Source organism: Anomaloglossus baeobatrachus, chromosome 2 (genome assembly GCF_048569485.1).
Source record: "Anomaloglossus baeobatrachus isolate aAnoBae1 chromosome 2, aAnoBae1.hap1, whole genome shotgun sequence".
Lineage (NCBI taxonomy): Eukaryota > Metazoa > Chordata > Amphibia > Anura > Aromobatidae > Anomaloglossus > Anomaloglossus baeobatrachus.
This window is the reverse complement of record NC_134354.1, coordinates 670,337,478-670,357,565: the sequence shown is the minus strand read 5'-3', so window position 1 is coordinate 670,357,565 and position 20,088 is coordinate 670,337,478. Positions and strand designations below refer to the sequence as shown.

At 45.6% G+C, this 20,088-nt stretch overlaps 1 protein-coding gene across 3 annotated transcripts in view; it reads left to right on the top strand.

Moving 5' to 3' along the window:
• POU6F1 (POU class 6 homeobox 1) overlaps nucleotides 1-20,088 on the top strand; it is a 164,845-nt gene that overhangs the window by 56,599 nt on the left and 88,158 nt on the right. For all 3 annotated transcript variants that reach the window (XM_075337130.1, XM_075337128.1, XM_075337129.1), the window contains 3 exons: nucleotides 4,509-4,689; nucleotides 9,905-10,014; nucleotides 12,701-12,926. In XM_075337130.1, the coding sequence (XP_075193245.1) occupies nucleotides 4,509-4,689; nucleotides 9,905-10,014; nucleotides 12,701-12,926 (517 nt within the window). The remainder of the gene's footprint in view (nucleotides 1-4,508; nucleotides 4,690-9,904; nucleotides 10,015-12,700; nucleotides 12,927-20,088) is intronic.

The window sequence follows — 20,088 nt, the reverse complement described above, 5'->3', positions numbered from 1 at the left end:
TGGCTGTGGAACTACAGATGAACTTTTTCTAGGGAGTAGCACATATCAGGCCTATTTATTAGCCATCCGTTGAGTCCTGGAATCTTAACCTAGTTTAGGAGGCTTTTCAGGGTTCACATGTCAAGCCTATCTGGGAAATTCCGGCTCTACCACCGCAGAAGGTGGAATTTCTTATAGCGATCAATTAGAAGGGCGTCTGAATCTGTGGCGCTTTTTTGCCGCGCACCTTATCTCATTTTTCATCATGACAAGGTGATGTTGAGGCCGGTTCCGACTTTCCTTCCTAAGGTTTCTGCTTTCTAGCTTAATGAGGACATTGTGTTTCCTTCTTTTTGTCTTTCTTCACTTCATCCTTTGCAAAAGCGATTACACCATCTGGATGTGATTAGGGCAGTACGATATTATTTGTCAGCCAATGCCTCCTTTAGGTGGTCTGATTCCTTATTTGTTCTACCAAATGGACCTCATAAGGGCCAGGTCACTTTCAAATAGACTATAGTTTGCTGAATTAAAGTGATTATCATTCAGGTCTACAGGGTTCCTCCTTTCAACATAAGGGCACACTCCACTAGGGCGGTTGGCACTTCCTGGGCGGTTCATAATCAGGCTCTATAAGGCTGCTACCTGGGCAGCCGTATGTACTTTTTCTAAATTCTGCAGGTTACCTTTACTTCGGCTGATGCTAGCTTGGGCAGGAAGATATTTACAAGTAGCAGTTAACTAACCTTTAGTTTGAAATACACTAAGTTCTGTGATGTTACTTTTGTGTGTGCTTTGCTGCCCCAGGGACAGCTTTTGAACTTCCAGGGTTCTGTGTTCCCCAATGAAGCAACCAAGAAAAATAGATTTTTGGTAATCACCGTAAAATCTGTTTTTCGTAGTCTTCATTGGGGGACACAGCTCCAACCCATTTTTTTGCTCGGTGGGCGTATAGTTAAGTTATGTTTTTTTATATATTGCTTTTTTGCTTCTCCTATTGCTTTATCATTAAATTGAGGTAAGGTTCCAACAGGTGAGGTATAGCCTGCTGGGGAGGAGCTAACTTTTTGTTCTATTTCATATCTGTGTCAGCCTCCAGATGGCAGCAGACTATCCCAGAGTTCTGTGTCCACCAATGAAGACTACGAGAAACAGATTTTACTGTGCGTACCAAAATATAATTTTTTGTCCTCCAAGGTAAACATTATATCTGGCGCCAAACCAAGACAGCTCATCACCCCAAGAACACTATCCTGACAGTGAAACATGGTGGTGGTGGCAGCATCATGCTGTGGAATGTTTTCCAGCAGCAGGGACAAAGGAAATGATCCAAGTTGAGGGGAAGTTGAATGGTGTAAAAGGCAGGGATAGACTTCAGCAAAACCTGTTTCAGTCTGTTCTTGATTTTGGAGGTTTACCTTCCAAGAAGCCAATGAGACAAAGCATACTGCCAAAGCAACACTCTAGTGGTTTTAACCCTTTCACCTCTGGACAATTTTTCATTTTCACTTTTTTTTTCCCCTTGTATCAAGAACCATAACTTTTTCTTTTTTTTTTCCCATCACTATAGCCATATGGAGGCTTGTTTTTTTGTGGGACAAGTTACACTTTTGAATGACAGCTTTCATTCTGCCACATCTTGTATTGGAAAATGGGGGAAAAAAATTCCAATTGCGGTGAAACTGCAAAAAAGTGCAAATGATTGTTTTTGGGTATGTAGATACCAAATATGTATAGTTTTGCTTTTATCAAAGTAGTGATAAAAAAAGGTTCTGTAAAAAAAAAAAAAAAAAAAAGTTGCGCTTATGTCGCCATTTTCTGAGGCCCGTAGCGTTCTAATTTTTTTGGATCTGTGACTCAGTGACGGCTTATTATTTGTATCTTGAGCTAACGTTTTTAATTATAACATTTTTGGGTCAATGCGATGTTTTCATTGTTAGTAATTGCATTTTAATGCAATGCTGCAGCAACCAAAAAAAAAATGTATTCTGGCTGTTTGAGGGTTTTTTTCTCACTACGCCTTTTACCGATCAGATTAATTGATTATATATTTTAATAGAGCGGGCATTTCTGAATGCAGTGATAACAAATATGTGTCATTTTTTTATTTTTATTTATTTTATAGGGGGGTGAACATTTTAGGGTTTTGGTTTTTTTCATATTTTTTTTTTTAAACCTTTTTTAAGGATTTTAATAGTCTCCCTAGGGGACTTTATATCTATACACTCCGATCGCTTCTCCCTAATCAGAGCAATGCTTCAGCATCGCTTTGATCTGGAGAAATTCTGTTCTTCTGTGAGTGCCGCCACTCTGCTGTCATTCACAGGAAACACGTCATGTCAGCGACAGAGGTCATCATCTGACTTTACGCTGTCATGGCAACCCTTTTGGTGACCCGTGATGGTGTCACGGGGCCACCGATGGCAGCTCGGAACCACATGATACCCCTGGAGGACTTTAGATTGCCCTTTCGGACTTTGACAGCACAATTTAATTGGTTAAGAGGCGCGGAAGGATCCCCAATCCACCTGCACCTGTTACCTGCATGTCTGCTGATCATATCAGCAGACATGTGCAGGGACTAATGCGGGCTCGCCATGCAAGCCCACATTATACAAACAAATACGGCCAAGGACGTATGTATACATCCTTAGTCGTGAAGGGTTTCAGGGGAACAGTGTAAATGTATTGCAGTGGCCTAGTCAAAGCCCAGACCTTAATCCAATTGAGAATTTGTGGTCAGACTTTAAGATTGCTGTTCAGCAGAGAAAACCATCTAACTTGAAGGAGCTGGAACAGTTTTACCTCAAGTTATGGGCAAAAGTCCCAGTGGCAAGATGTGGAAAGCTCATGGAGACTTAACAAAAGCGACTTGCAGTTGTACTTACCGCAAAGAGATATTCTACAAATGACTGACTTTAGGGGGGTGAATAGTTATGCACACTGAAGTTTTCAGTTATTTTGTCCTATTTGTTGTTTGCTTAACAATAAAAAGAAAACCAAATGTTCACAGCTGTAGACATGTTCTTTACATGAATTAATGCAAATCCTCCAAAGAAAACCAGTGAAATTCCAACTTATGAGGTAGCAAACCATGAAAAATGCCATGAGGTGAATACTTTCACAAAGGCACTATACATCACATCAGGCTGTGGCTAATAAAAACAAGAAGCAGCCAAAGACCACTGTCATGGCCTGTGGAATCGATTTCCACCAATTCTGGTGCTGCTAGGATCCCTTTATTCTAGTGTCAGGTATTGTCTAGCTAAAAATGAAAAACATTTGTTTTATTGAGGTTTTCAATGTATTTCATTTTGTATTATATGAACCATTTGCATGAGGATCACTGCATCGTTTTATTCCTGTGATGCCACAGTGCCATAACCACCATAATAGTACCATACACAGTGCATCTGACACAGACACCGCTACTCCTCCTTGTTGTACCCTGCCTTTATATAATCTCTGCCTAGTCTAAAGGTGGTGTCACACACAGCGACGGCGACAACGACGTCGCTGCTAAGTCACCATTTTCTGTGACGTAGCAGCGACGTCCCATCGCTGTCGCTGTGTGTGACATCCAGCAACAACCTGGCCCCTGCTGTGAGGTCGCCGGTCGTTGCTGAATGTCCTGCTTCATTTTTTGGACGTTGCTCTCCCGCTGCGAAGCACACATCGCTGTGTGTGTGACAGCGAGAAAGCGACGAACTGAAGCGAGCAGGGAGCAGGGAGACGGCTTTTGGCAGCCTGCGGTAAGCTGTAACCAAGGTAAACATCGAGTAACCAAGCGAAGTGCTTCGCTGGTTACCCGATATTTACCTTTGTTACTAGCGCCCGCCGCTCTCAGGCTGCCAGTGCCGGCTCCCTGCACGCGTAGCCAGAGTACACATCGGGTAAATAAGCAAAGGTTTGCTTATTAACCCGATGTGTACTCTGGCTAGGAGTGCAGGGAGCTAGCGCTAAGCGGTCTGCGCTGGTAACCAAGGTAAATATCGGGTAACCAGCAAAGGGCTTTGCTTGGTTACCCGATATTTACCTTAGTTACCAAGCGCAGCATCGCTTCCACGCGTCGCTGCTGGCTGGGGGCTGATCACTGGTCACTGGTGAAATCTGCCTGTTTGACAGCTCACCAGCGACCATGTAACGACGCAGCAGCGATCCTGATAAGGTCAGGTCGTCATCGTGATTTCTGCTGTGTCGCTACGTGTGATTCTAGCTTTAGCCTGAGCTCCATGATTATACGTTCGTTATTCACACACAAGTACCATTGTATACCTGTTGGTCTGTTATTAAGAACTAGCAAATGCAGTCAACAGCAATATCATTTCAGTTTACGACATTTCAAATCCAAATTTTAATCATCCAATATATTTAAAGATAGCTTGGAACAATACTTTTATTGCTTATGAATGCACAAGATACTAGATGTCAGGAAGGCTGCCTGCATGATGTATGAGAAGTATTCCTAATAGTTGGTTACTTTTGGTTATGTCTGGAAATATGTCCACAAGCTTCTCTTTAACTTGCAGGTGATTGTGATGTCCGGTCATGAAACAATTCGGGTGTTAGAAGTAGGCGTGGATACCTCAACTCAACCTGAAGAATCGGGACAGGCCTTGGACCCTCCAGTAACCGAACCTTCAGTAACTAATATTTTGCCAAGGGAGACGGTGCTGTGCCAAGCAGAGAATTCAAGTGCGGAGGCTGTGGGTATGGATCTAGGGAAACACAATAAAATGTTGTCAATCCTAAGCACATCACTGCTACAGTATTAATAATAATCAAAATAATAATAATAATCTTTATTTATATAGCGGCAATATATTCCGCAGCGCTTTACAGTTCTGAGGTTCATATGCAAACAATCATAAGTAACATGGTTATAGAAAGTACAATAATATAATGACAACCCTGCTCATAAGAGCTTACAATCTACAATAAGGTGAAGGTGGCACAAAGTACAGGTGCTGATTTACAATGATGGTCCAGCCAGTAGATAACCATTTTTTAAATTTGTAAAAGACCACAAGTATAGATGTTTACTCATCCGGTTTAACAGTGTCGCTTTCTGACCCTGTAAGAAATAGCCATTACCCTTGAGGAGTTAAAAAGAATAAAGTAAAAAAAATACTACTAACAAAGGCCAAAGCACTATCATAACAATAAAGGGGAAAAAGTCATAGCCGCAGAACTTTGTTTGCAATTTGCTGACTAAAAGGGCAGGTAGAGTGAGATAGACCCTACACTGCACATCAAGGGTAGGGAGAAACTGACAGACCCTGCACTAGACATACAGGGAAGAGAGAGAGTGACAGACCCTGCACTAGTGCCTCTCCATCTTGAAAAAGCTGTCTCACCATGCGAAACGTGCGTCGAAGTCCCGGTTCCTCACTGGGGGATTTCCAAACTGAAGGCTTTACCCTGTTATGCACCTGCATCCCTAGGTAATATCTTGTCCATGCTTGGGAGCTTCAGAGGATGGTTGATGTATACATATAACTTATATGTGATTAGTACACGTCTGCCATGGACCTTTTAGTCTATATCTTATAGCTTTATATTTATCCTATGGTCCTGGGTGGTGCTCCCTAACAAAGCCCTGTCAGTGTAACAATCCTTATAGTACACCTCTGCAATGGACCTTTTAGTCTATAGTTTATAGCTATACATTTTTCTTATGGTCCTGGGTGGTGCTTCCTGACACTTTTTCCCATCCTTCAGTTTGTAAAGCAATTTTTACATATAACTGGGAGTCTCAGATCTACCCAACTGAATTCCAAATATATTTTTGTGATACCTTGAACTTTGAATTTTTAACTACTTCTAAGATCCATTTGGATCCTGGATATCTGGAATGACCTTGGTGTTTTTCTGAGGAAAAAAAGCCCTGTCAGTGTAACAATCTTTATATTCCTCTCAGATGATTCATTGTGGTGATGTCTTATTTGTGTTTTTAATTGTCTATTGTGGTTTTTTCATAAATAAAAATTTGTCTATTTTGCACATATATACTCTTTGGTCTCCTATTTTTGATATGTTCATAGGAGTAGTGCTGTCTGAGTAGATGGTTCATTGTGACCATCTCCCAGCATAATTTTTATTGGATCCAATGTTGAGAATTTTGCTTTTTTACCATATGTTACAGAGGATGTGGTGTGCTATGGATCATAAACTGTTCCAAGCCCACTCCATACTTTTTTCTTCTCATCATCTAGTAGAGGTTGATCTTAGTTTCATCTGTCTATAGAATGCTTTACCAGAGCTGAGCGGCTTTTTTTTTGCAAAGTCTAATCTGTTTTTTTCTATTTTTTTAAGGTTGATTAATGGTTTAATTCACTTTGTGGTGAACTCTCTGTATTTTCTATGATGAAGTCTCCTCTTTATGGTAGACTTTCATACTGAAAACATACTTCCTGGAGAGTGTTCTTGTTACGGGGGCTGTCGGATAATAAGGGAATGGAAGGCTATCCGACAGTCAGGGTCCACCGTGCAGAGCTCTGCTGCAGAGGATAGGGGAAACCTGTACCACCAAAGCGGTACTGACACTGTTACATCACAGTGTCACCAAGGCCAATAGCGGCGTATACTGTTTAAGTCACAGCGACTACCTCTTAGCATAACATAGGAGTGGAAATGCAAAAGAGTGATGAATACAACATAAAAGTGCAAAGAAGTCTCACAATCTGTGAGCGTGAAAGCACCTGTCTCAGTTAACAGTCACAGAGACTAGGTGTAGTGTGTGCAATATGGCACCTACCTATGTCCGCTCCACTTGTGCTGTAAGGATATGGACAGCAGCAATGCTGCTAGCTTGAAACTTCTGCTTATGACCGCTCCCCTAGTGTGCAAGGATACGGACTGCTGCAGGAGGCAGCGTAGTGGAGCGTTACCCTAGAAGGCAACGACCACCTGACCTACCTATGTCCGCTCCACTAAGGTGCGAGGACACGGACAACAGTATGGCTGAAAGGTACAGGAGCGCTACCCTACCGATAGCGCTCACCTCAGAGTAGAACCACAAGGCCCAGTCAGACCATGTGCAGCAAGCACCTGCCTATGTCCGCTCCACTAAAGTGCGAGGATACGGACCACAGCATAAGCTGCAAGGTACAAGAGCGTTACCCTAATGCTCACCTAGATAGATAATAGGTGCCGCAAGGGACATGCACAGAGCGTCTACTCCTATGCAGGAACCAAGAGGACTGAGCGCCGGGCGGCGTGCGTCAGGGTCTTATATAGACTCTGTGCCTCATCCAAGATGGAGGACACCAGCCAATCCGCTGCGAGAATGTCAGCAATGACGTCACGCTGGCCTATCACATTCCAGCAGCCAATCTGCTTAGAATGTGTCAGGGACATGTGACCTTGTGTCAGCGATGATGTCACCCGCACATGTGCAGTGGCTCCAAGATAGGACTTAGTCTCCAGCGCTCGCACATGCTCAGTAGCATGGAATCAGAACAGTCTCCAGCGCCACACAGACCTGGGACCAAGAAATAACATAGCCAGACCACAGCAAAGGATAAGGAGACACGCAGATCCCCAGAAACGGGAACCGTAACAGTTCTTTACTTGGGTGGATAGTGAATATAGTGAAGGGATTTTTCTTCACCATGAAAAGGATTCTGCTATCATCCACCATTCTTGTTTTACATAGACGTCCAGGACTTGAGTTCAGAAGCTCATCAGTGCTCTATTTTTTTTTTTTTTTTTTCTTTGCAGAATCTACCAAACTGATTTGGCCACTCCTATCCTTTTTGCTATTTCTCTGATGGATTTCTTCTTTTTTTCATCCTAATGATGGTCTGTTTCTCTTCCTTTGACCGCATGTTGTGGGTCCACAGTATCAGCTTCTAAATGCAAATGCCACACCTAGATTCAGCTCCAGACCTTGCAGCTGCTTAACTAATGATGGATCAAAGAGAAAACAGCCCATACAGCTGTAATTCCTAAACCCTTACTCTAATTAGGATGTGAATACCCTCAAATTAAAGCTGAGAGTCTGAACTTTAAGTCCATATTGATTATATAACTGTATCTTGAATGTTTTGGCAAACAGCTAAAATGCTAAAACATATGTCACTAACTGTAACCATATAATATTGCAGGAAACTGTAGTTTCACTTGAATGTTAAAGGAGAACTGTCAGGAGATTCATGTTGCCTGAACCATTGGCAGCATGAATCTCAGTCAAGCTGCCATACAGGGACTATACATTTCTGATGACTAAACACACCAAAAACCACAACAACCATATAAGGCCTCTATTGCATGAAATCAATATAAACACCAAAGAAGAATATGCAGGCCATATTGTATAATGCAAAACACTTCATCTTTATTGACAAGGTAATATTAAAACACGTAACAATAATGGATCAGCCCAGGAGGGACGGATGGAATAATGGGGAACACCAGACACTTATTGTTCTATCATTAATGGATAACCATATATGGGTAGTATGAAATGTTACTCTGTATCAAAAATCCTTCATAACTGCCAACCTTTCCCAATAGTAAACATTAAGTAATGGATAAATTGTAACAAGGATACAGTTTGCAGTATCAGTATATTGCTCCATGGACGAAGCACGTTTAGGTGCGAAACGCGCGTCAGTGTGTCTGTGGGAGGCCGTGGCAGCATTACGCTTTTGGACTATTGGTAATGTTATGTTACATGGAGTAATATACTGATACTGCAAACTGTATCCTTGTTACAATTTATACATTACTTAATGTTTACTATTGGGAAAGGTTGGCAGTTATGAAGGATTTTTGATACAGAGTAACATTTCATACTACCCATATATGGTTATCCATTAATGATAGAACAATAAGTGCCTGGTGTTCCCCATTATTCCATCCGTCCTTCCTGGGCTGATCCATGATTGTTACGTGTTTTAATATTACCTTGTCAATAAAGATGAAGTGTTTTGCATTATACAATATGGCCTGCATATTCTTCTCTGGTGCTTATTTCTGATGACTAGTCCAAGAAGCCGGTCCCTGATTGTTTCTACAGCACCCGCTCACGTAGACTGACAGGCCTCTCTTGATGTGTGTGTATAGTTAGAGACCTGTCAGTGTTAGGAAGCAGGGAGGTGAGAAGCCCCCAGAGACCAGTCTTGCTCTAGTCAACCAAGACACAGTCTCTGGTCGGCTTTGCAAACTATGTTTTATCTGAAATCCCACAGCTTTTCAAAGTAAAATATACATGGCTGCAATAACTCAGTGTCTGATTCATGTTGCTCTTGGTTCGGGCAGCACAAATCTTCTTTCAGGTTTGTGATAAGATTTTAGCTCCAGTAAGCCTCTTCATTTCAGGATATACATTTCCAAATGATTCTATACGTTTTCTGATCTGACATTGTTCAATTAAAGGGAAGCTATCACCAGGTTTTTGCTACCCCATCTGAGAGCAGCATAATGTAGAGACAGAGACCCTGATTTCAGTGATGTCACTTGTGTGGCTGCTTGCTGTCATTTTGCTAAAAACACTGTTTTCTTTGCTGCAGGTCTAGCAGTTATTGAATGTGGAGCTTTATATCCCTGCCCACAACGATTGGCAGCTTTTTTTCCATGTCAAGTGTACAGAGAAAGCTGCCAATCAGTGGTGGGGAGGGGTTATGTAGAGCTCATGAATATGCTGGGCTACCTGGCAGCACACCACGTAGTCCTCTAATGATAATCTACTGCTGATTAACCAGTGATTTTATCAATACTACACTGTGTACACATCGCTGGAATCAGGGTCTCTGTGTCTACATTATGAAGCTCTCGAATTAGGTGGCAAAAACCTGGTGACAGATTCAACAGTTTTTGTCTTGCTTTTACTTTTTACTTCTTGTCCACTTTTTTTAAGCATAAATCTGTCATTAGATTATTAATGTTTGCTTCTATTATGTTTTTTCCATTGGATGTGAAGGTAAATCTTCAGCTGGACTGGTTGCTCCTACTCTACCAACGTTTTTCACTCATGCCGCAAACCATCCTCAGGCGACCCTTGCATCTTTTGCTTTACAGACTGCCCCCCAGGTGAGATATTGATATTTCCCCCGTAGTTTATAGTAGGACATATTTATATCAAATTTTAAGTACCTCTAAGGTCCAGGGGATATTACTCTGATTTACTCATAGAAAAATCCCCAATTGTGAAAATATTTAATTTTTATTCAAGTAGAAAAATAACACCAAAATGTGCACATAGATATACAATTCAATTGTCTTCTGCCAATTAAATGGCAACCCCTGATCTTGAATATCAAGACCAGGGTTTACAATAAACAAAAAATCAGCAGCACTACAGTAAACACTGTCTTGATAGCATGCTCCCGTCCTCCAGGCGTCATCAGTGTTTACTGTAGTGCTGCTGATCTGCTATCTGGCGCCATGGACCTGCATACCTTAAACTATACTATCTGACAACCTCCTGATGAACCACGTGTTCCAACGTGGGGAAACGCGTCGAGGTGGAGACGTCTTGATTGTGATATAGTTGGCGGTTCACTATACTGACTAAAGGGACTAATCTTCCAAACGTCATGTGGATACTCCTGGATGTTTATCCTTGATTGGGACTACAGATAAGCACGCTGTGCCAGCATAGTCTCATTAGGAGATACCAAGTTAAGTTTGGTCATAGTTATTGTCCTGTTGTGAACCAGCATTTTGGTTATGTATTTTAAATTGTATCAATTTGTCTTTTTTGTTTATTGTAAACCCTGGTCTTGATATTCAAGATCAGGGGTTGCCATTTAATTGGCAGAAGACAATTGAATTGTATATCTATGTGCACATTTTGGTGTTATTTTTCTACTTGAATAAAAATTAAATATTTTCACAATTGGGGATTTTTCTATGAGTAAATAGGACATATTTATATGTGATGTATGGAGCTTTCCATGCATTATAAATATTTTGATGTGTATAAATATTCCCACACACTTGATGGCCTGTAACTAATCTTGTCATTACTGCAGCCCATCAATAATCTGTGGGGCTTTTTATCGTACCAGAGTTATAGAAGTAACTGATCATACTTTTTTGTGATATCTTGTGTATATGACATGAATGTCTATAATCGGAATAACCATGTAAAGAAAACCTGTCACATCTAGAGATGAACGAACACGTGAACGATACCGGCACGTGTTCGGACTTAGCCCGAATCCCAATGGAAATCACTGATTGGCAGTTTGGGTCTCTGCCCACGTACAGCCAGCCATAAACAGAACACTTCGGGGGGGGGGGGGGGGTTGTCGGCAGGGTTTTTCCTTTTGGTGCACACTACATTCGATCACACTCTTGATACCCCGAATGCGAGCCCATCAAACAATTGAAAGCGGCTCGCACTGGGCTGAGCACCGAGTGTACCTAAGCACAGCGATGCTCACGCGTGAGATCAGCATAAGTAAAGCACCCGAACTATGTTTCTTTAAATAGAAAAAAAAGTCGGTGTTTAACCTGAAAACCGAACATCGGGTTCGCTCATCTCTAGTTATGTCCAAAAACGTTATTTACCTGGGTATCTTACTGTTAAATAGCATTTCAATTTTGTTTAGCCAGGTTTTTTTGTATGTTTTTTTTTTTCCTTTCTTTATAAGGCATTGAATTTTTATTTTTTTACTAAAATCAGAAAACATCCTTGACCTTTGAGTAACGTCATTGTAAAACTCAGTGGTAACTGGTAAGCATGTATAAATGGGATCCCTTAGGGTCCCGTTACATATAGCGACGTACCAGCGATCCCACCAGCGATCCGACCTGGCAGGGATCGCTGGTACGTCGCTACATGGTCGCTGTTGAGGTGTCAATCAGACAGATCTGCACAGCGACCAGCGATCAGCCACCAGCGACCCGTGTAACAACGGTTCCCTACAGACTCAGAACTGGCGCTCGTTCGTCTCCCGCCATCACACACGCCGATGCGTGCTGCTCAGCGGGAGTCTAACGAGCAAAAAATGGTCCTGATCGTTTTGTCACGATCAGCGACCTCACAGCATGGGCCCACTCGCTGCTGTTTGTCACACACAGCGATATCGCTGGTGAGGTCGCTGATACGTCACATAACCTGTGACGTTTCAGCAATCTCCCTATGTGTGACGGGGGCTTTATGCCTTTAGCCTTTTTCAAACATTGTCATGTCCAACATTTTAGCATTTCTAACTAATTCTGTCACTGGCCACTACAGCCTATTTATGCTTATTTGTCCCTTGACCATACACAGTATATGCACATTTTTAAGACCTCATTCACACATCAGTATTTTTGATGTCTTCAAAACACAAAAACGGGGTCACTCTTTTAATTATACTGTATCTCTGTAAATTCTTCTGGCTTTGGTATACAAACGCTGATGGAAAAATGCTAAATGCTATGTGTGAATGAGGTCTTAAAGATTCCCATATACTGTTTATGCCCAAGGGAAATATAAGCATAAAAGGTTGTAGTGGTCAGTGAGGGAATTCTTTAGCAATGCATTATGTGCTACTTCATCTTTAAATTGATTCGGTTCATTTTGGATCCTGATTTCTTTTTACTATCTTCACATGAATAGGACAACAGACTTTCGAGCCATTATTTATATTTATAGGCGACATTTTTATGAGGATCCGTTTCTTTAAACCATGAAATTTAATGACCGTTTTGTTTAGCATAAATGTCAGATTCAGCAAAGATCTCTTAATAAAATGTAAAACTAAACTATTTTTTCTCTTTCAAGGTCTTGACTCAGGAAAACTTAGCAACACTTTTCACAGGCGTGATGGCTCCCACCGGGGCGGTCAGTCAACCAGTTCTTATCCCTATCTCTATTCCTGGTCAAATGACCGGCCAGCAGGGTCTCGCTCTATGGAACTTCCCCACTACAACTCTAGCCACTATTCCTGGATTAGCAGCTGCTCCCCCTGCTGGTGGACTGTTCAAACTGCCTCTAGCAAACTTGCAAGGTAAAACAACTTGGAGGCCTATTGCTTCTCATTTTGACTTTTATTCCTTGTAAATTTCACTGTAGAAAGTCAGCTAGCTCATACTCTGCTATATGCACTCACTCATGTAGAAGATGAGTGATTCTACCTTCAGATATGGCTGTTGAAAAAATTATGGGGGTCTCAGGCTCCATGCCTTACTGATATGCAAGATGAGTAATGGGGTAGAACATATTTAAAAAAATAGATAAATAATATTTTTTTGTATATACATATATGTATATGATAGACAAATATAGACAGTCAGCTGTTTCTGCAACCCCACGTTCTGCGTCCGGCGCTTGGACGTTATATTCTTTTGTCTGCCACAAACTGCTGGGATGAGAACATCCCTTTAAGGCCCTGTGCACGCTGCGTTTTTTGCTGCAGATTTGCCACAGTTTTTCCTGCAGAAAAGGTGCAGTTTTTGTTCATAACCTTTCTGCAGTCCTTCCCCAGCAAAATCTATGAGAAATCCAAAATGTTGTGCGCACACTGCGTTTTTTTTCCCTACAGGTTTTGCTGGAGAATTTCTGCAGCAAAAAGAAGTAGCATGTCACTTCTTTTCCTCAGGTACCTGCGGTTTTGCCATAGATAATGGTTAAAAACCGCAGAGACCAACCTATGGAAAAAATGCACTAACACCGCAACAAACTGCGGTAAAATCGCATGCGGATTTTGGATCGTTTTTGGCGCGATTTTTTACCATGGATGCGGAATTCTGCCAGAGGGTGCGGATATTAAATAAGAAACACATTTTCCCAGTGCGGACAAACCCTAAAGGGGTTTTACAGGTGTCTGAATAAGCTAAAGAGGTGTAAAAAGTATTCAAGATAAATACTCAAATCTAAGTACCGTATTTTTCGCTTTATAAGACGCACCTGATTATAAGACGCACCCCCAAATTTGGTGAAGGAAAAGAGAATTTTTTTTTTTTTTAAAGGGGTGGTTCACCCATTTTTTTTATTTTCTGTAGGAGTTATACTTACCTTTCTAGGCGTCTTCTCCATTGGCTTGTATTTCCATTTCTGGCACTGAGCGGCGCTATGCTGCACGCTCAGTGCCTGTCACATGACCCCCTGGAGCTGTGGCCGCCGGCATCCTCTGACGTCCCGGCATTTCCGGGCTCTCAAACAAGACGGGTACGTCACAGGATGCCGGCGCCACTCAGATTGAGTGACAGGGCTGTGGGCGGTGACTACCGCACGTCACAGCTCAGCATCGAGGGGAGGATCCGGAGGAAGTCAGTGTGGAGCCGGAAGCGTCCTGCAGATGGAGAGGAACGGGGCGCCAGTGTGCAGTACAGGGGGGGGTTCTTCAGCTGAATCCCCCCCTGCACGTAAGTATGTGATCACACTGTCCACCCGCCCGCTCTGCTGCGATGTCAGGAGAGCGGCCGGTGTCGGGCAGTGTGATCATCTGCTCCTCCCAGCAGCAAGACACTGACAGGCATGTCACCGCTGTGCTCTGCCATCTGTCCTGCTGCATGGGACCAACTGTCTGCACTCTGTCACCTTCACCACAAGTCACAGAGTGGAGACAGTTGGTGACAGAGCACCTCTGCCCCCCCCTCTTCTTTCCCCACTCTCTTCTCCCCCCCTCTCTCTCTTCTCCCCCCTCTCTCTCTTCTCCCCCCTCTCTCTCTTCTCCCCCCCTCTCTCCTCCCCCCTCTCTCTCTCTTCTCCCCCCTCTCTCTCTCTTCTCCCCCCTCTCTCTCTCTTCTCCCCCCCCTCTCTCTCTCTTCTCCCCCCCTCTCTCTCTCTTCTCCCCCCCTCTCTCTCTCTTCTCCCCCCTCTCTCTCTCTTCTCCCCCCCTCGCTCTCTCTTCTCCCCCCTCGCTCTCTCTTCTCCCCCCTCTCTCTCTCTTCTCCCCCCCTCTCTCTCTTCTCCCCCCCTCTCTCTCTCTTCTCCCCCCCTCTCTCTCTTCTCCCCCCCTCTCTCTCTTCTCCCCCCCTCTCTCTCTCTTCTCCCCCCCTCTCTCTCTCTTCTCCCCCCCCTCTCTCTCTCTCCCCCCCCCTCTCTCTCTCTCCCCCCCCCTCTCTCTCTTCTCCCCCCCTCTCGCTCTCTTCTCCCCCCCTCTCGCTCTCTTCTCCCCCCCCTCGCTCTCTTCTCCCCCCCTCGCTCTCTTCTCACCCCTCTCTCTCTTAAAAAAAAAATGACGTGAGCTTCGCCTAATTTTAGTGTCCAGCCGGGTACAACTAGGCAGCTGGGGATTGGAATCCACAGTGAAGAGTGCCCAAGCTTTCTGGGCACCCCCACTGCGAATTGCAGTCCGCAGCCACCCCAGAAAATGGCGCTTTCATAGAAGCGCCATCTTCTGGAGCTGTATCCAACTCTTCCAGCTGCCCTGATGCCGGGTGGCTAGCTAGGTAATAATGGAGTTAGGCCTAGCTGTATATTATCAGCTAGCCCTAAGCCCGAAATTCATGGTGTCACGCCAATATTAGACATGGCCACCATGAATTTCTAGTAACGATAAAAAAAAAAAACAACACAAAGAAAAATATTTTTATTAGAAATAAAACACAACACAATTAGTGACTCCATCTTTATTGAAATAAACCCCCCTCAGCAGTAATCCTGGGTTAGGGTCCCGCGCCGTCCAATCAGGATCCAATATCATCTGATCGGTTTGCTGGAAGGCAAAGCGATCAGATGATGTGTCAGGTTAAACTACGTGAATCACATGACACATCAGCTGATTGTATAATCGGCTTTTATACAATCAGCTGAAGCATCAGTGCAAAAAAAAAAAAAAAAATACTCACGTCTGTGCTGATTACCGGTAGCTCCTGCAGCGGAGTCTGATCCTGGCCCATCACTGCAGGAGCTGCCAGTAATCAGCTGATGAAGTCCCCTGACGGCAGGATCAGCTGATAGCCGGCCGAGCGCGAAGAAGCCGGCGACACCATCGATCAGCTGATGCGTCAGGTGACTGCATCAGGTGATCCACCGCCAGGTCCTGCAAGCTTCGTACGTGCCCCGGGGAGACTGCACACAGCCAGAGCGGCGGTACCGAGACAGGGGCTGGAAGCAGGCATGGCACCCGGACCCTGCAGACAGGTGAGTATGACATACACACACATTCACACTGTATATATACACACATACACTGTATATACGCACACACACTGTATATACACACACACTGTATATACGCACACACACTGTATATACGCGCACACACACTTTCTTCCCCTGGCTGTGTAGAGCTGCTGCTGTCTGTATGATTGATCTCAGTGCATCCACAGGGAAGAGGCAGGGAGGAGGGTTTGGGTGGGAGCAGAGTGGGTGTATTAGACACAATGGGTGTGTTAGATAAGCCAGACTCCGCCCTAGAGCCACAAAGAATTCTGGGACTTGTAGGAACTGAACACAGGAAGTCAGAGGAGAGATTAACCCCATCAGAGCTGGAGCCAGCAATGACCGTGTGCTGCTAGTGCACAATAAAAGGTAATTTTGCTAAAAAAACATAATCGATGTGTTGAGGGGCACATATTAGCAAGATTTATCAGAAAAAAAAAAATCGGTTTTGGTAACTGGACAACTTCTTTAATGTTAAATGGGGTCCATCTTATAATTCCAGTGTCGTCCCTCTAACATATCATATAGGGTATATGTCCCTCATAGCCCCCCATCCTAAAATTAGCCCCCCTTAATCTGGATATGGCCCCCTTATATTGAATATAGCCCCCTTGTGATGGCACATGTTCCCCTGTGCTGCCCATGGCCCCTATAGATCGCACAAGTCCCCCTGTGTTAGATATCGCCCCCATGATGCTGCCCATGGCCCCTATAGATCGCACAAGTCCCCCTGTGTTAGATATCGCCCCCATAGTGCTGCCCATGGCCCCTATATAGATCGCACAAGTCCCCCTGTGTTAGATATCGCCCCCATAGTGCTGCCCATGGCCCCTATATAGATCGCACAAATCCCCCTGTGTTAGATATCGCCCCCCATGGTGCTGCCCATGGCCCCTATAGATCGCACAAGTCCCCCTGTGTTAGATATCGCCCCCAGGCTGCTGCCCATAGTAAAATAAAACCCTCTTTTCTTACCTCCTCCAGCGTTTATCTCCCTCCTGTATCCCTCCGTGCTTCTCTTCCTTACTTCCTGGTTCTCAGTGCGGTCATGTGATCGGCACAGCAGCCTGAGATCTCTGCCTGCCTGATCACAGTGGAAGCAGGGCATCGGGGAGAAACGCTGGAGGAGGAAAGTAGAGATTTCTTTATCGTTCCTTTGGGAGACCCAGACCATGGTTGTTTAGCTTCTGCCTCCGGAGGACACACAAAGTACTACACTAAAAAGTGTAGCTCCTCCCTCTGAGCTTATACACCCCCTGGTGAGCAGACCCAGCCAGTTTATCGCTTTGTGTTCAGGAGCCATACATCCACACATGCATTCTCATATGATTTTTCCCTTTTGGAATGAGTTTGAAGAACTGTGGGTCCACGTCTGGGACCCCCGGCATGTCCCTTCTCACCCCACTGTGTCGGCGGTGTTGTAAGGTTGATTTCCTAGGCTGGAGCCTTACATGCCGTGCTCCTTCACCATCCCTCCTGGGCTCTGGCTTGAAGTGGGAGCCAGCACAGTCTCCATGCCTGGCAGGAGACGGTCTCCATCCACAGCCCTTCAGGACCCTGCTGGACTGGAGCACTCATCCCCAGGGACATGGCCCTGCGTCTCAGCAGCTAAGTACCTGAGACGTTTATATTTGGGGGTCCCTGTGCTTTATTGTTGGGGGAGAGTGTGCTTATTGTATTTTCTGACATTTCCGGCGGGTTCTCTAGCTGTCGCCCGAGAACCGCGCCGATGGTGCCTGCGCGTCGGCCTCGCCGCTCAAATTTAGGTCCCGGCTTCGCCGGAGGCCTAGTTTCGTTTCACTGCCCTAGCATGTCACTCATGCAGAGGGACAGCGCGGCTCCTCCCGGCGGCCGTTCTGCACAGGGGAGGGACACTCCCCACTGCTGTGCGTGTCTCCTCCCCTGTAGGTCTCTATGGCTCTCCAGATCCCGCTCTTTATGCAAGTCCCGCCCCCTCTCTTCGCTCCGGCGGCCATTTTCTCAGAGTTCTCTCAGCGTTGGTCTGCGTTCTGCATCCCTGCTGAGGTGCTGTGTTTGGGGGGTCCGGGCTTCGGGATCTGGAGGGCACACAACACCGCTCTGCACAGCACAGCGGTCTGGTAAGCCACAACCGGCTCTGGTTGTGGACCTCTGATATACTCTCTGGGGTTCATTCTCTTGCAGAGCCCCCACTCCAGCAGCATGTCTCACACGAGGAGCAAGGCTCCAAAGCTTTACTCTGTATGCGCTGCATGTAAGCTCCTGCTGCCTGAACCGAGCACCTATCCACATTGTGATGCCTGCTCTACCTTGGCGGTGCCACAGCCTGGAGTCTCACCCCCAGTGGTCGCTCAGGCTGCTCCTGCTCCTGTGGCTGAACCCCCGGCCTGGGTAGAATCCTTTTCTAGGTCTATCTCCCAGTCTTTTGCTGAGTCCATGGGACTTCTGTCCAGGACTTTGCTGAATATGCATCAGCCCCTCTCACAGGGTGCCTCTGCTGCTAGGGCTCTCTCAGGACCGGAGCTCACAGAGGATTCATCATCAGGCCCCAGACCCCGTCGTCCTAAGAAGAGACGTAGGGATCCCTCTCCCTCCTCCTCCCGCGGCTCTGATTCAAGAGCGGACTCGCAGGATGAGGAGGATGCCTTTACAGGGGGCTCGGAGGCTAACTCCATGTACCCCATTGATCTGTCCGAAAGTGACTCAGATGTTAGTGACTTGATTGCTTCCATTAATTCTGTTCTGGATCTTAATCCGCCAGTATCAAAGGAGCAACCATCTCTGGCAGAAAAGCACCAGTTTACCTTGCCTAAGAGGGCAAAGAGTGTGTTCTTTAACCACTCCAGTTTTCAGGCCGCTGTGTCCAAGCCCAGGGCCTGCCCTGACAAACGCTTCCCGAAGCGTGGTTCTGATGACCGTTTTCCCTTTCCACCTGAGGTGGTCAAGGAGTGGGCTCAGTCCCCAAAGGTAGACCCCCCGGTGTCTAGGCTCTCAGCCCGGACTGTTGTGTCGGTGGCTGATGGCACCTCCGTTAAGGATTCCACTGACCGCCAGATTGACCTTCTGGCCAAATCCGTATATGAAGCGGCAGGGGCCTCGTTTTCCCCGACTTTTGCAGCAGTGTGGACTCTCAAAGCCATATCTGCTTCTCTAGAGGAGATGCATTCCCTCTCCAGGGAATCTATGCCCGAAATGGTTGCCTTGACTTCCCAAGCTTCAGCTTTTTCATCCTATGCCATGTCTGCCATGCTGGAGGCTTCTCACCGCACTGCGGTGGCTTTGGCTAATTCCCTCGCTATCCGCAGGATCTTGTGGCTTCGAGAGTGGAAGGAAGATGCTTCTTCTAAGAAGTACCTTGCTGGGCTCCCTTTTGCTGGGTCCCGGCTGTTCGGAGAACAGCTGGATGAAATTATTAAGGAAGCTACTGGCAGGAAGAGTACTTCCATGCCACAAACCAAAGCCAGGAAACCTGCCCAGGCTAGGAATCAGTCAAGGTTTCGTCTGTCCTACGTGTTTCCCCCTCTAGCTCTCTTGCCCAGAGTCCTGCGCAAGATCAGAATGGAGGGCCGTCGAGTCATCCTCATTGCACCGGACTGGCCCAGGCGAGCTTGGTATCCAGACCTGCTCCATCTGTCCGTAGAGATGCCGTGGCATCTCCCGGACCGTCCAGACCTTCTCTCGCAAGGTCCGTTTTTCCGCCTAAATTCTGCGGCTCTAAAATTGACGGCATGGCTCTTGAGTCCTGGATTTTGACGGCTTCTGGTATTCCTCCTGAAGTCATCTCCACTATGACTCGGGCCCGTAAGTCTTCCTCCGCTAAGATCTATCACCGGACTTGGAGAATTTTCCTATCCTGGTGTCGCTCTACCGACCATCCTCCTTGGCCTTTCTCCTTGCCGACCCTTCTGTCTTTTCTACAGTCCGGTCTGCGGCTAGGTCTGTCCCTCAACTCTCTCAAGGGACAAGTCTCAGCTCTGTCTGTTCTGTTCCAGCGGCGTCTCGCTTGGCTGGCTCAGGTCCGCACCTTCATGCAGGGCGCGTCTCACATCATTCCGCCTTACCGGCGGCCCTTGGATCCCTGG